General features: G+C 32.6%; 3 protein-coding genes across 3 annotated transcripts; 2 read left to right on the top strand and 1 right to left on the bottom strand.

Moving 5' to 3' along the window:
- Positions 1-23: 23 nt before the first annotated feature.
- On the top strand, positions 24-4,579 carry LOC144844815 (A disintegrin and metalloproteinase with thrombospondin motifs 5-like). The gene is made up of 11 exons (XM_078701905.1): positions 24-104; positions 555-602; positions 974-1,089; positions 1,361-1,444; positions 1,910-2,051; positions 2,381-2,486; positions 2,814-2,951; positions 3,200-3,317; positions 3,459-3,660; positions 3,891-4,032; positions 4,203-4,579. Exons 1-11 carry the CDS (start codon positions 35-37, stop codon positions 4,399-4,401), a joined length of 1,365 nt encoding a protein of 454 aa, XP_078558031.1. The 5' UTR covers positions 24-34; the 3' UTR covers positions 4,402-4,579.
- A 576-nt stretch (positions 4,580-5,155) lies between these two features.
- On the top strand, positions 5,156-10,173 carry LOC144844702 (AP-1 complex-associated regulatory protein-like). Its single transcript, XM_078701728.1, has 6 exons — positions 5,156-5,319; positions 5,847-5,919; positions 6,051-6,173; positions 6,639-6,808; positions 8,572-8,645; positions 9,293-10,173. The coding sequence occupies exons 1-6, from the start codon at positions 5,279-5,281 to the stop codon at positions 9,679-9,681; spliced, it is 870 nt and encodes a 289-aa protein (XP_078557854.1). The 5' UTR covers positions 5,156-5,278; the 3' UTR covers positions 9,682-10,173.
- A 1,100-nt stretch (positions 10,174-11,273) lies between these two features.
- On the bottom strand, positions 11,274-15,280 carry LOC144844542 (cilia-and flagella-associated protein 96-like). Its single transcript, XM_078701497.1, has 8 exons — positions 15,157-15,280; positions 14,605-14,734; positions 14,103-14,322; positions 13,770-13,907; positions 13,541-13,616; positions 13,169-13,348; positions 12,759-12,937; positions 11,274-12,455 (listed from the first exon to the last, which is right to left on the bottom strand). Exons 2-8 carry the CDS (start codon positions 14,693-14,695, stop codon positions 12,407-12,409), a joined length of 933 nt encoding a protein of 310 aa, XP_078557623.1. The 5' UTR covers positions 14,696-14,734; positions 15,157-15,280; the 3' UTR covers positions 11,274-12,406.
- Positions 15,281-16,191: the final 911 nt, after the last annotated feature.

The following is a 16,191-nucleotide window of genomic DNA, read 5'->3' as shown; positions in this document are numbered from 1 at the left end:
ATTTTTGTTAAAACTCTAAAGGAGTGCACATGCTATGCAGGCCTGGATATTTGATCACAAAATGAGCTCCATTTTATTTAGTAATAGTACATATAATAACTGGGGTAAGATTAACAAACATCTTCACTTTGTTGAAAGCAATCATTCTGTTTAAGTCAGTGTTTCAACCATGACATGTTTACATCTTAAATCTTAAATGACGAAACCCTGCTTCTTGGCTATCTTGACTTTACTTAAGAATATTGATAAAATATTAGCCTTTGTACTGATTAAGGTGTGTATTCTGTATCAGGAAGGTACTATCATTTTATTATTGCCTCATGCTACCAGTTATATCCTTAAACAATGCTTCCTTTTTCCTTTATCGTGCAGTATGAGGTCATTTACTTAATTCCTTGTTTAATTACCTCCCCCAAACATACACAAGTTTTACTCAATTAGGCCTATATGTCAGTTCGGTTAGATTGTTTAAGAAGTAGAACTATTAAATTCAAGCGGTGTTTGACGTTAAAGAATGGCGATACCAGTCTCAATTGTCTATGTTTTTCTGACAGTAATGTTAATAGCTGATTCGGAGTGCTACAATCCAATGACGTCATACGGTATGTTTTATTCTAATACTACACATTGTTGTTCTATGTACTGAATTACTTTTCACTGTACATGTTTTTCTTACTTGTTTTTTAAGTAAAATTAAAAACGTTTTAATTACTGCTTTTCACAATATGGAAATCGTTTCTTGTCAATGCTTAATAATTAATATTGCTTTAGGAAAATTCTGAGCAAAACAAGTAGATATAGGACAATGCTTTTACGGATAAATTCCTGCAGGAAATAATTCATGGCGGGTCTTTCCCTTCCACACATCAATTCAAAAATGTGTTTAAGTTTCTGAGAAGAGGGCACCTTTTAAATTACATTATTATAAATACAGAGTAGCAAATGAGTAGGCCTATTTATTCTCCCACTACAGAAAACAATGGTGGTTCATCTGCTTATCATATCAATGCAATAGTTTTCAGTGAGTTCAGTATGCAGGAATATCATGGGGAAGATGTGTCAAGATACTTGGCCACACTGGTGCAACTAGTAAGTTGTCAGACACGTATTAAACATAACGACATTATCAAATACATGACAAACTTCGCATAAATGGAACACTGAGCCGTTAAAATGTACTCCTAAATGTTATCTTCAAACTAAGTAAGCCTGCGTCATGGCAAATGGCAGAATAGTCGATCAACTCTGTCTTGAGACTGTTTGCAAACGTACTTTTTGAAATAGACATAAGAACTGCAATAATGTACATTTTAAAACGATAGACAATGCAAATACATTTTTCAATTCAATCTCGTTACAGGTGAATGAAGTATTCAATAGAAAAATCCTAAATCTGAATCTTACCATTTCAATAACCACAATGTATTTAATGAATGAATTGGAGGTAATGTATACAAATATACATTTTATTATTATTATATGGCAATGTAACAACGTTTTATGTGACAAAAATATAGGTTACCGTTTTAAAGATGAATATACCAATGACTCGATTTGTTTTGTTAATGTTATGGTGCCACATAAAATATGGTAATGTTGACGTTTTCTATAATCAATTTAAAGGAAACTTTGAATTACACTTTCCTTTTTTTCAAAAATCTATCTAAACTATTGTATTAACAAAGCATGCCTCTACGCAAGCGCAGCTTTGGCAACCCAAGTTATTAATAACTAGTATCAACAAACTTCACTAAATTCGTTCACCATTATATCAATAATAGGCTTAGGTTTCAATTAAAACAAGAAATTCCTTTCTTGCATATGATACTATTATAATCCTTTTGTTTGGATATCAAACTCATTAATTTGTTGAATCGTTAGATTATTATTTTAGTGTTATTATTTCTAGTCTAAAGATAAGATAATTGAGAACAACAAAATGAGAAGTCTGCAAAGATCATGCTATTGGGCTTCTAAACAAATCAATGAAAACGACACTGAAACAACAGACCTTGTTCTTTTCTTTACAAGAAAGAATTTTGGAGCAGTTGGTATGTTTTATAGCAGATGAATTGTTATCTTACGTTAAATAATGTAACAATAAAATTCTTAAAATACAACCTCAGGTTATTGTACTTTTAAAGAAACGTGGGAAACATTGGCCGTTTGGTTGTTGGATTTTTTTATTTATTTTTTTTTGGAGTATGGCACAATTACCAAAGATGTCAATGTGATGGTATGTAGAAGATATACGTTGGTACCGTATAAGTCAGTTGAATTATATTTCAAACTTGTAGGCCTATATTGTTAACTGTAATTAGTATCTTTGAAGAGGCAAAGTAGACGCATTTTCCAACATTTGTACTCTACGTGTTTGCAGGTTATTCACCAGATAATGGAATGTGTGATGGACGGAAAAGCTGTGCTTTGATAAAGGAAAGTGGTTATATGACATCTATTGTCATTGCTCACGAAATAGGTCACCTGTAAGTCCCCGTATTTATTTACATTCTTAATTTATTTAATCACATTTTTAACAGTCTTTACCGTATTATAAAAAAAAAAATTAAAAGACTAAAATGCACAGTGTAGACTGTTTTACTTTATTAGATGTAATTAAACTCTGTTTACAGTGTGGTTAGGCATACGTCAGTGGACAAAAGCAAATTCTGAATGTTCTGTAATAAAGAAAACAGTCTTCTGATCTGATAGGCTACTTGGTTATATAATAATATATATAATTATATAATTATATAATTTCTTTATAGTTTTTCCTGTCTAAACTGTAAAACAGATTTGTGTTATCTTGATAGTTTTGGACTTGAACACGATGACAATTGTATTTACGGTGATGTTGACTTTAGTATTATGGCAAAAACACTGAAAACTACTATATTCTCAAATTATCAATGGACCAACTGTAGTCAGACCATATTATTGGACACGATAGGGTAAGTTTTGTAGGTGAATGTTCCCGAAATGCAATGATTAATCACATAAGACATTCTAAGTAGTGTAACCAAGTTTACAATTCATTCTGGAAACACAAGAGGCTGTGAGTGGTTTTAATATTTTTTTAATGGTTGTACATCCCACTAACATTTTATCTTTCTTCATTTAAAAACATTTTTTTTTTTTTAGGATTTTACGATTGTACATTCTCCTACAAACATTTTATCTGTTTTTTCTCCATTTGTAGTGATTTTAGTTGCCTTGAAGACAACAAACCGTCGTTTAGCAGGAGTGATTCCACTAAATGTGTCCACGTTGCTGGAAGAAACAAAACAGCATGCCCATGGTACACAGAAATTGATGACGTAAATATATTATATCACATATCAGGTTTAAAGGAATGATAAGATTGTTCCATGTCTTTAATTTACGGAATCCAATGAAAATTGACAAACCAGTTGAATAAATAGAAGGAACTTTTTAATTTGCATTTGCCTATATTATAGAGTTGCTTTTCTGGTATTTGTGTGAGAAAGAGCAGTGTGAAAAAACAGGACCAAACCACGCCCACAATTGTATACCAGGAATCACCAAACGAAGCATTGGATACCACTCCCACACAACCTGTCACACTTGCGCAGGAACCACGACCTGGATTTGACTGGGTCCTGAAAGGCTGGACAAAGTGTACTTTCCCTTGCGGTGGAGGTAAGAGCGGTGACATGAGAAAATAAACGAAATTAAATATTACATTGCAAAAAATAATAGATATCATAGTCATGAATACTCATATGTCCCGCTTTTTAATCTTGCTTTTGAACACAAGGTATACTGAACACAGGCCGTAAACATCACGTAAAAACGCGGAAAGAATATACAATTACAATATAATAAAACAACTTAACATCTTAGTAAACTGTATACACTTTTATTTCCAGGAGCAAGTTATAAAGAATACGAATGTAAGAGTTTGAGCGACAACACAGTGAGAGCAAACATTCATTGCAACCGCGAAGGATTCAAGCCATCCGCCAAGGAATGCAACACACACCCATGTGGGCCTATATCAAATGGACGCACGTAAGTATTGACATTATTTGTGGATATTTTTATAATATCTCCTGTGGATGTACTGTATAAGCGCATTTATCTCATTTCCTATCAAAGTTGTCACGCCTTTTCACTCGATTTTACTCGGTTTTAAGTTTACATATTGCTTTTTTTAATTGATCTTTATTATACATTTTCAGCTTCCGATGGAAAGTAGGGTCTTGGTCCGAGTGTCAAACTAAAACATGTGATTCAAAGAAGCCTAAAGGTAAAAAGACAAGGAGTGTAAAGTGCATTCGAACAATGAATGGAAAAGACAAGTCAGTGAATAAATCAAGTTGCATGAGTATCCGAGAAATGCCAACTACAAAGAAAACATGTAGGCCGAACTGTAATTAAATTGTGTATTTTTTCACAACGCTTGGCCTACAAGAGGGCCGATAATATTTTTATTTTATTTTTCAACATCAGAGTAATAAAATTAGAGTAGTTATTGAATACTAAACAAATAATCATCTTTAAACATAATTAAGATGGACAGGAACATAAACTACAAGAAAACTGAAATAAATTAGTAACAATTTTTATTTTTTTATTTTTTTCATCTATGTAATGTTGACTCGATGCTGGTATTGGATATTTCTTTGTCAAAACTACTTTAAAGTTAAAACTTGGTCTCTGCAAATGATGTTTGCATATTTATTTTCCTTCTTTAGACAGCGTATGGCGAGGCTAACAGAGAACTGTTCATATTGTTCAAGTGCAAGTTCAAATGAAAATAGGTCTACAAAACCATATAATCAAATAATTTAGCCACCTAGTCAAAATAAGTGCTCAAATAAGCTATTTATTAAGGTCGCTGCTACCGTAGTTCTTGTTACCAACAGTATACAATAGTGAATAGCAGCTCTGTCACAATAATGGCAATTAATAATACTTATACAAACTTGTATAGATACGCTGAATGAAGACTAAAAACGATGGCTCAATCAGTAGACCAAACTTATTGGGCCAAAAGAACCAAGCATATTTGTACACTAAATGGAAAGAAATTGAATGCAGCTATGGCGCTCCATATGCAAAGTGAGTGTATCTCACGTGATGCGTAACGTCAGCATACATGTGATCACACGGGCTGCGGGCAGCAGTCATCGACGTAAACAACAACAGCCGTACGATCGGTGGCCTAGGGTAGCTAGGCCTGCTTTTTTGTAGTTATGTCAGCAGAAAGAAGTACTTAAGTTATATTTTCTATAATAAATGATTATACATAGTAATGGGGAATTGTTTGGAAACACTTTTTGGAAGAAAACCACGGTGAGAAATAAGTAACCAATTTTATTTAATAGGCCTAGCTAGGACAGCTAGAGGCCACTGGGCCTAACTAGGCCTAACTAGGGAGCCAGCATGTAGCGTACTCTGTAGACCGGCATCTCTAGCCTAGGGCTAGGCTAGTACAGTAGGCTAAGTAGTACTACTAGCCTAGTACTAGCTAGGCTAGGCCTACCTACTAGGCCTAGTAATATAGTATTTTAGAAGCATGGAGGAAAAAAATAAATAGATTGTGAATGGTAGAATTAGGTAGGCTAGCAAGGTAGCTCTAGATGCTAGGCCTAGTCTAGTTAATAATACTTAATAGGCATAAGGCCTAGGTTGTATAATGATATAGATAGGGCCAAAACAAAGGCAAATACTAGCTAGAGGCCTGTACAGACAGAGCAGTACAGTAAACACTCTGTCAATAATATTTATTACAATAATTCAGTGTACTGTAGGCTTACTGTTTCATACAATGACTATATAAGTTATAACCTATCCTATTTATATTTATTTTTCGTTTTCAGAAGAAAAGATTATTTTCGTGGAAGGTATCAAAATTGTGACGTAGGAATAGAATTTGAGAACCTAATTGAAGATGTATGTATTCCTATTCAAAATGGGTTGCCTATTCATTTCATTTTACATTTTTTAAAGAGCATTAACATTTAAAAAAAAGTCTTCTGATAGATAGAACTGTCATTAAAGATGAATTTTACTTTATTCTCTAGGATGGCTGTCAAGCAGATGGTAATGCAATTATTACATACGAAGAGAGGGAACTTTTGAATGACCATAAATATAGAGATTTAGTAGCAGCCCAGAAAAAAATTGATGCAGAAATTGATCAAAGGGTATGGTTATCCACATCGAAAATTGTTTTTTTTTTTATGATTGTTTGATGGTAGACGAGTAAAGAACTGATAAGTTTTTAAGAAAAAACGAAGTAAAATAGTGTCTAATTTATATAACAATAATAATTACCTAAAACTTTTTTAATAATTTGAATTGGCTGGAGTTCTAAATTAATTTCGTAACATAGCATTTCAAATATTAATTTACTTTTTATGGATTCACATTGTATTATTACCCATATGATCTGAAAATGTGGAAAAAAAATCATATAAATATTCACACATGATACTTGTTTATTTTTAATTGTTTTTGGCAAAAAAACTTTTAAAATTGCAGTTCTGAAAATATGATAACTTTGTTTTGCATGTTTTTGTGATACTTCAGTACTGTTTTAAAATTATAATTCTTAATTTAGATATAGAATACGAATTAATAAAATATATAAAAACTTTTTTAAATATTAGTTACAAAGAGAAGAGGAGGAGATAAAACTAGAAGAGGAAGCTTTCATAGCAGCTAAAAGAGAAGCTTCAAGAATAGCAAGACAAAAGAAATTGATTGATGATGAACATAAGGCAAATAGTAATGGTCAAGTGAAGTCATGGCTGGGAGATGATGAAAGCCAGTGGGAAATGTATGTACTATTTATTAACATTATTCTTTACAATTTCAATAAATGTTCAAGACTATTAAAAATCAATTTTAAATTGATACATGTATTATATATTTCTTTTATGAAGCATCATGTCCCATTGGCACTGTCCATCATGTCCTATTGGCACTACCCACTATTTCCCATTGGCACTGTCCACCATGTCCCATTGGCACTACCCACTATTTCCCATTGGCACTGTCCACCATGCCCCATTGGCACTGTCCACTATGTCCCATTGGAACTGCTCACCATGTCCCACTGGAATTGCTCACCATATCCCATTGGCATTGTTCACCATGTCCCATTGGCATTGTTCACCATATCCCATTGGCATTGCTCACCATATCCTATTGGCATTGCTCACCATGTCCCACTGGAATTGCTCACCATATCCCATTGGCATTGCTCACCATGTCCCATTGGCATTGCTCACCATGTCCCACTGGAACTGCTCACCATATCCCATTGGCATTGCTCACCATATCCCATTGGCATTGCTCACCATATCCCATTGGCATTGCTCACCATGTCCCATTGGCATTGCTCACCATGTCCCACTGGAATTGCTCACCATATCCCATTGGCATTGCTCACCATATCCCATTGGCATTGCTCACCATGTCCCATTGGCATTGCTCACCATGTCCCAGTGGCTATCCACCATTTCCCATAGCACTACCCACTACAGTGTCCCATTGGCATTGCTCACCATGTCCCATTGGCATTGCTCACCATGCCCCATTGGCATTGCTCACCATGTCCCAGTGACTATCCACCATGTCCCATAGGACTACCCTCTATGTCCCAGTGGCTATCCACCATTTCCCATAGCACTACCCACTACAGTGTCCCATTGGCATTGCTCACCATGTCCCATTGGCATTGCTCACCATGCCCATTGGCATTGCTCACCATGCCCATTGGCATTGCTCACCATGTCCCAGTGACTATCCACCATGTCCCATTGGACTACCCTCTATGTCCCAGTGGCTATCCACCATTTTCCATAGCATTAGCACTACCCACTATGTCCCATGGACATTGCTCACCATGTCCCATTGGCATTGCTCACCATGTGACTGTCCCATTGGCACTGCCCACTATATCTTGGTGGCTATCCACCATGCCCCATAGTACTATACCCATTATGTCCCATTGGCACTGCCCACCATGTCTCGGTTGCTATTCACCATGTCCCATAGTACTACTTAAACTTCTCCTTCATGTTCCTAAATGGAAACTTCAGACATATGGCCATCGTGCATTTTCCTGTGCAGCACCCATTTTGTGGAATAAACTGCCAATCGACATAAAGACATCTGAAAACATCAACACTTTTAAAACACGACTAAAAACCCATTTTTACACAGAGGCATTTCCTTCTTAACTTTGTCAAGCGCCTTTGAACATTATTATGGATACTGGCGCTATATAAATCTGATTGATTGATTGATTGATTACTTACCATGTCCCATTGGCACTACACACCATGTTGCAATGTCACTACCTGCCACAATTATAATACTTTCCACCAAGTTGCAATTTCACAGTGTAACAAACAAAAAGCAGGCTAAATAACATTAAAGTGGCAGTGGTATATGTTATCACGTTATTCTGAAAATGAGAATTTATTGACGTCTTTTTGTTTTAGGAACAATTTTTGTACTACTAAATAAAAAAATCCTAGTATGTTTTTAATGCTGTCACTATGTATGAATTTAATTCTCTGATTTCCATTGTAGAGCTGGTGGTCAAGATGATTTTGAAATGTTTTTAGATTCTGTGAAAGCAAGATCATTGGCTGTACGAGCAAATGGTAGGTTTAAACTAAAAAAATTGGCTTGAACTTGTAAAAGATGTATTTCTCATGTACAGTAGGTTACACTGTCCACATACATTGGTGCGTTGTATGAAGTAATGCTTCTAAGTTCCAGTTTATCAACGGGCAGTTAAGAGTTTATTTTAACCTGTAAATTTATCTATAAAAATTACTAAATAGAATATACTTAATCTAGCCACTGTCACTCCAAGTCATCAAAATATGTTTAAACCATGACAAATATTAAAGATGTATTGTCCCCCTGAAAAATAATTAAAAAATTTTGTTTTTGTTGAATATGCCATTTTAATGTCACATAATAGTTATTGACTTCGAAAATTGGATCGAAAACAAATTTATTTACCTGAAAAAATGGAATTTAAAGCAAAAAATGGTCAAATTGGCTGCCAGCCAATGGATTTTTGGTTGAATTTAACCATTTATCATGTTATTTTATAAGTGAAAACATTGTTTTTTCCCGTTTTTTTTCTACGGAAGTAGTAGTGGTAGTTTAGTAAAACTACAAAATAGCCTATTCAAAGTCTGATTTAATTAATCTTCATTATTCATGTTTTTGGGGGACAATACATCTTTAAAGAAATAATTTATATCAACCTTTTAAAATACATGATCTTTAAATTCAGGTATGCTTATTACTGGAGATCAAGATACTAGCCCACCTAACGAAAAGTCGTACAGCAGTACAAAAGATCAAACTGTGTCATCGGATGATGCATCGTGGGAAGGCAATTTTGTAAATGCTGATATGACACCAGAACCTATTGTTATTGCCGCCCCTCCTGTGTCAGTGGGTAACCATTTTGGAACAACAGCTAGAGAAACAGAAGACGTGTCTAATCAAACCACATTAAAGACTTTTGATGCACAGCCAATCAAAAAAGACATTCCAAAACCAGTAGAACACGCTGCAAAGGGCTCCACCTCACAAAAGACCGTATTGGATTCCAGTTTGAAGGACTTTGATGATTTCTTAGATGAGCTTGAGCTCGAATTAGATTTGTCCGCATCATAAAACAGTTTAAACAAAGTATAATTACATTTTCTTAGTACAGTTTACTCTTCCAATACTGGACTCTCTAAAAACTAGTACTCTTTTTAACCATTAAAACACTTTCTTTTAAACCAGAATTTCTTCAAACTCGACACATCTAACCCAGAAGTATCCGGTATTAGGAGAGTTGACTGTACTCGTATATAAAACTTTACATTGTTTCAATAATTTTTTTGTTCATTATCATCTTTGTATTACAAATTCTATTTTTAGCTGTTTAAATGCTTGCTTATACACTCATATTTTGGTATAGTGATTCATACTGTATTTGTTCATCATCATCATCAATCTTTAATATACAGTAAACACTATTTTAGCTGTTTTTTTCTAACAAATTACTATGGAAATAGTATGTTACAGTACTGTAAAATGGAATTTAGCCTATACAGACATTAAATATTGGTTACTGTATGTAGTCCAAATTTTATTTATTAAAAGGACAAGGTAAGGATATTTGGTAATTCAAGTTTACACTTTTATATAAAATGTATTAATACTCATAGGTAATAACATCACTATCTGTCCTTAAATAATAGTTCATTCTTATATAGCGAATATAAGCAAGCTCTCAATGCGCTGCACAATATTACCCAAATCATTTTTTTAATCATACACGTATGGAAACATAATAATACGTAATCAGTGCAAAGTTGTGTCTTGATCTAACCAGTACCCATTCTATACCCCTGGGTGGAGGGAGGCAAATGTAAGTAAAGTGTCTTTCCTAAGGATACAAGCAATGCAGCGAGAGGTATTTAAATTTAAAAGAAAATATCAATACTTGTGTATTTTGAAAATAATATAAATTTAAAATGTTTTTCTTTACTCTCTTAAAATTATGATTAATTGTTTTAAGCAATATTTATTTTAAAAATACTGTAAATGTTCAATTTATTGTCATTTTGTTTATTATTTTTTTATAACATAGATTTTGAATTTCATAGTTTAAAAAACTAAATTGCATGTGCTGTACATAATTATTCTAAAATAAGCAATTAAAATTATATTTTATTTATTCCTTTAAAAATACTGAATAGTAAACTTTAGACATAATCTAATACTGTAGTAAATTAAAATGTATTATTATTATTAGTTAAATATTGTTCTTCTACAAATAAAAATAAGAATGTCATAAAAAATAGATTTAGAATGAATTTAAGATATTAAATATTAATAAAGAATATGTTGGTAATACCATAGAGAAATTAAACTAAAGTGTCCTTTGTAAAAATAAATATTTTCTGAACAACATTGAATTCTTACATCACGGTGGTTAGGTTTTCACAATTTTGTATTTTCTATAAAATATATTTCTTTTATTGCACATTTAATTAAAAGAGTGTATATTTTGCTTTTTTTCCATTCCAAGAAAACTTGTTATTTATTTGAATTTATGGTTCCTTATATTAAAATAAATTTAATCATATTTCAAAGATATTAATGAATATTTTGTTTGCATATTCCCTTTGTTCTATAACATTTGTTTTGGTGTGGAAACGAACAGCAACAATTACATGAACACAAGTAAACAGTACAAAGAATAAAACAGTAAATAGAAGAAAATTGAACAACCTTACAGTAATGAGATAGTTGATAAAAAAATTACAGTTTTACTTAGTATAATTTATTAAAATCGGTGTATCTCACATATTTTGTTACCATTAATTTACACAATGTGGACAACAAGTTCCTAAACTAATGCATATGCTATAAACAAATAGTGTATATTTATTACAGCACAAAATAAGCAAATGGGTTCCATTAAGAGTAAAATTCACAATATTAATTTATATATAAAATATATATGATCCTATACTGAAGACATTCAATGTTAAAATGTATGTGAAACAAGCAATTACAATAAGTTTGCATAATTACATCTGACATAATAACAGATTCATAGAAGAAAATACAAAAATTAGTTATTTTATTAGTAGTTTATATATAATGCGGCTTTATTTAAAACATTTTAGATGAAGCACATGGATTTTATTGCAAGAGTCATGCAGTTGGCCGCGCCAAGATTTATTTACATTTATGTATATAAAATGGATAAAGTTTCATTTTAAATTTGTTCTATGGGGCTTTAAGTGTGATTTGAAATCACATTGCATGTTAAGAAGTTATCTGGAAAACGGTATTATGGAAGATCCTTTGCTACAGACTTAAATAATTTAATAGTTATTGGCTATATTTTTAGTACTACTGTACATTGATCTGAATATTAACACATATATATATATATATATATTTTATATCAGACTGAAAAACGACATATGACAAGTCAAAAGTAACAAGGGGTTGGATTTAGATAATCAACATATATTGTTGAAGAAAGTCTGATCGCAAAGTATTGTTGTGTTTCATCAACACTGACACTATGAAACACTATAAACAATAACGGTTCGATGAAATGGCTACCGTTCTAGCAGTCATATCCTAAAACTCTCAGCAAACTTTAAGGATCCATGAGGATATATTATTATCAAAATATTAACTTATTTAACATCTTTATTACTTCAAATAGTACAATACACACACAATATAAAAATATACAGAAATGTTCATAGTTTACAGGTGGTTTTCATAATTAATAATCCATTTAGGAGCTTTGGTTTTTATTAATTTTTGGTACAGTAGTTAATGGCTATCAAATAATCTATAACTTCAATTTGTTCTGTCCTTATTAAGAATAAGATGATTGTGCAACCATAAAGTTGTTACGATTTATTCGTCTGCAAGAAAAAAAAAATTAAATTTGAGATATATTTTATACAACCAATGAAGATATTATTAATAATAATGATATCCTGGATTTATATAGCGCCTAATGTTGGAAACCTCTAAGCGCTGAATATCATTACATACATAAACATACTCCCATAATGCAGCTAGTAATCAGTGCAAAACTGTGTCTTGATCAAGATAATGCAGTCACATTTTTGGTACTGTACCATTTTGGTTATTCGTAATTCATTTTTTAAATTTAGTTTTTATTGTAATAGTTTATTTTGTTGGTACTACACCATTCCACTTACCTAATAACATTTTGTGTGACAATTGAGTTTGTTGGGGCACTTTTTGGTCCTGGTGATGGCATGAATATTTTCCCACTGCTGTTCATTGATGGTGGTCCTTTCTTTATAACCTTTACCCTGTATGGATCCTCCGAATGCGAGGGGTAAGGGTCAAAGGTCCCTGCTTTTGATCCAGCAATCTAAAATAATTTCAGTAAAAAAAAGTTTCACTAATAGTAATACATTTATATGACTTAATTCAATTACAGAATATTTTATGGCAAATTGTATTAACTTTTTTTGCATTCAATAGCCTAACAAAATAACAACGTATTGAAATATTTATTTTCAGTAGGTTCGTAACCAAAAATACTCATTTAAGTATACATCGTGTTATGTGTAAACTTTTAAAAGTAAAAATAAAATTCTACCTTTTTTGCAGGTGAACTTGGTTTAAATGGTTTAAAGTCCTTTTTGACACTTGGTTGTTTTTTAACAGGTGGAAGAGGCCTATCATTTACATATGGATTACCATCAAAATAAGACTTAGGGTGCATATTTAACTTGAATGATCCTCCTTTCATTGCCTTTTTGTGCTCACCTAATTCCTTCTGAAATGCAAATACAATCAGGGTATAAAGGTAAACATATTTGCTAAAAAATGAATAAGACACAAAACAAATATCAACTTTGGTCAATTGTGATATTGCCTGACTGCCAAAAGCTAAGTAGATTTTGTTACGCTTTTAAGCAAAACATCTGACCAATAGAATAGAAAAATGAATTATTGATGTCTTACTTACCACTCTTAATTCTTTTCCTTTGTCATAATGATTTGAAGAATATGTGTAACCTTTGCCAAGTGTTAGACCTACAAAACTGCACAAAATAACATCTAAATTATTGAACTGTATACATGTTGTACAATATGTAAATATTACTATTGTTAATATTTTATACATTTTACTAACAAAGAATAAAACAAAATTAACTCATATTTTTCATTTGCATCTAACAGTAATTATAACATACCCATAGCCAGTTCCTATTTTTCCTGGGTTGGTAATAACATTCTTTCCTGGTGATTTATATTGCTTCCCACCTTTCTTAACCGGACTAAAAGCTGATACCGGACCAGAAAATGTACCATAATGATTTCCATTTCCAGATCTGTAAAAGAAAATGAAATATGTTTATAAATAAAAATAATTTTATAGATCTTTTTTTAAACTCTTAAAACTCATTTACTGATCATGTACGGTATACAATAGGAGTTAGCTATTAAATGACCAGATTGCTCATGTTTGTATTTTGGACCTAAATTGTTACAGAATACCATAATTATTTAAGCAACAAAGCACTCACGGTTTTTTATCACCATTGCTGGGCAGAAATGCTTTTCCAATGTTTTTCTTTGAATTTTGTATCCTTTCTTGCCGTCGCCGCTTTACTGGATCACTGTACGCTTCTCCTTCTAACACACGGTTAAACTTGGAATCAAAATAGCCCACCTGGTTTGACGATCTAGTCTTTGATCCTCCGGGTAACATTTGTTTGTTCTTATGCGCAGAAACATTAAATGCTTCTATCAAACAAAACAAAAAAAGGTCACAGATGATTAAAATTATATAACGTTTAATACTAAATAAATAAAAGACAAATTTATAATACTGTAACAAATACATTTTTGGACAGCACAAGCAAAAAGAATGCTGCAAAATAAGACATATTTAAAAATGGTTGAGACTTGAAACTGAATGTCTGTTACATATTAATAATGGTTTCTGTATTGTTATTGAAAAAGTTAAAATCTATAAAAAATAAATTTAATATTTGCATTAAAAAATATATATATTATTACACTTACTATTTCCTCCTCCAACATATCGATCTCCTATTGTTGTGTATCCCATCTCTTGAAAGAGACCAAGTCTTTCCATATCCGTTTTTCCAGCCATATTGTTCAATTCTACTTAGCCTTAGGCCTACCCCTGTTCCTGAAATAAAATAAACATGTTAATCAACTTCAAATAATGAATACTGTAGGCCCTACTAGGCCTACCCTAAGTTAGTTAGTAAATGTGCACTTACATCACAAACTATACTAGCCTACTAGCTAGTACTACAGGCCTAGGCCTATGTAGGGCCTCTCTAACTAGGCTAGGTACCTGACCTAATCTAATTAATAATAAAGGAGGGGTGCTATATCTGACGATAGACAGGCTATTGCATATGCCTAATTAGTAATCAATCTAGGCTACCACCACTCCTAGTCCTAGCTAGATATTAAGTACAGCCCTCCTCGCGGTGGTGTTGGACACAATACAAGCAAAACATTCTACACATAGAGGCCTACTAGGCCTACACTATATACAGTGCCTAGCCTGTAATGTATCTATTATGGCTTACTTTTACTTACGATTGTTTCTTTACTTTAGCAACGTGTATTATTATGTTCTCCAAACGATTATCAATATGTCAAAATCATAATAAACAAGAAAGTCCTTCTCAAGTCAAGATGCTGTGTTGTGTGTGCCGCACACCGTGTGGGGGAATGTGATGTGTACACAAAAACAACAATACTGGCTTTAGTTGCTAGGAGACAAGTCAAGTAAAGTTTATGACACGCCAAAATTGCAATTTCCCAAGTATGTTGGGTATATTTTAGTTTCCTTGTGCATCACTAATATTTGTACGCTAAACGTTATTATTTATTAATTCAAGATGTAATATGTATGTAATTTATTCGTAAAACATTGAAACCGTCATTATAAACTCTGACAAAAACGAGATTATCAATAAGCTCTTTTGCGTGTCATAGTTAAGCAAACTCTGCTTGCTCAGTCCCCGAATAAGGTCTGGTTTTAAGTTAAGTTTGCTTTAACTTTTGGCATAAAGAATTAAAAATGTGCTTATGCGATCCTTGTTCACTCAAACAAACTTATCTGTAGTATCATTTAATGTTTACAAGATATATTTAATCGTACGGTACGTAAAAATAGGCCTATAATAGGCCTAAACAACCAGGGAAGAGCAAAATTACAATTTCACTCTTCCTGTACGATTGAAACTAATTCAACGACCAACGAAATATCAATACAGATCACTAATTCGACAAGAAGATGGAATCCAGTATGTGACATGTCAGACTCTTTTGATGTTTAGGGCCATTTGTTTTTACGTTGGACAATTTGTTTTTACATTTAGGACAATTTGTTTTTACGTTTCGGACAATTCGTTTTTACGTTTAGGACAATTAAGATTAAATGTAATACCACATGCATTTCGTTCGCATGCAGCGCATCCGGGACTCGTCACTACTAACTACAGTAGTAGAGAAGAAAAAATAAATGATATATCATTATAATTAGCTATAATATTACATGCACTAATGCTGGGCGGGAGCGAATGAATCGATTATTTTCATTCATGGACTGGCCTAACGAAGATTGCT

Source organism: Antedon bifida, chromosome 6 (assembly GCF_963402885.1).
Source record: "Antedon bifida chromosome 6, ecAntBifi1.1, whole genome shotgun sequence".
Taxonomy (NCBI): Eukaryota; Metazoa; Echinodermata; class Crinoidea; order Comatulida; family Antedonidae; genus Antedon; species Antedon bifida.
The sequence above is the reverse complement of the archived record's forward strand: the minus strand, read 5'-3'. Positions and strand labels throughout refer to the sequence as shown.

Excerpts from the sequence above, each read along its gene's own strand:
- LOC144844815 (XM_078701905.1), top strand. The coding sequence starts at position 35 with ATGCAGGCCTGGATATTTGATCACAAAATGAGCTCCATTTTATTTAGT. Across the intron at positions 105-554 it reads TAGTACATATAATAACTGGG|TAATGTTAATAGCTGATTCG; the intron begins GTAAGATTAACA and ends TTTTTCTGACAG. Across the intron at positions 1,090-1,360 it reads TGGCCACACTGGTGCAACTA|GTGAATGAAGTATTCAATAG; the intron begins GTAAGTTGTCAG and ends ATCTCGTTACAG.
- LOC144844702 (XM_078701728.1), top strand. The coding sequence starts at position 5,279 with ATGGGGAATTGTTTGGAAACACTTTTTGGAAGAAAACCACG. Across the intron at positions 6,174-6,638 it reads ATGCAGAAATTGATCAAAGG|TTACAAAGAGAAGAGGAGGA; the intron begins GTATGGTTATCC and ends TTTAAATATTAG. Across the intron at positions 8,646-9,292 it reads ATTGGCTGTACGAGCAAATG|GTATGCTTATTACTGGAGAT; the intron begins GTAGGTTTAAAC and ends CTTTAAATTCAG.
- LOC144844542 (XM_078701497.1), bottom strand. The coding sequence starts at position 14,695 with ATGGCTGGAAAAACGGATATGGAAAGACTTGGTCTCTTTCAAGAGATG. Across the intron at positions 14,323-14,604 it reads ATATGTTGGAGGAGGAAATA|AAGCATTTAATGTTTCTGCG; the intron begins GTAAGTGTAATA and ends TTTGTTTGATAG. Across the intron at positions 13,349-13,540 it reads AAGGAAAAGAATTAAGAGTG|AAGGAATTAGGTGAGCACAA; the intron begins GTAAGTAAGACA and ends TTTGCATTTCAG.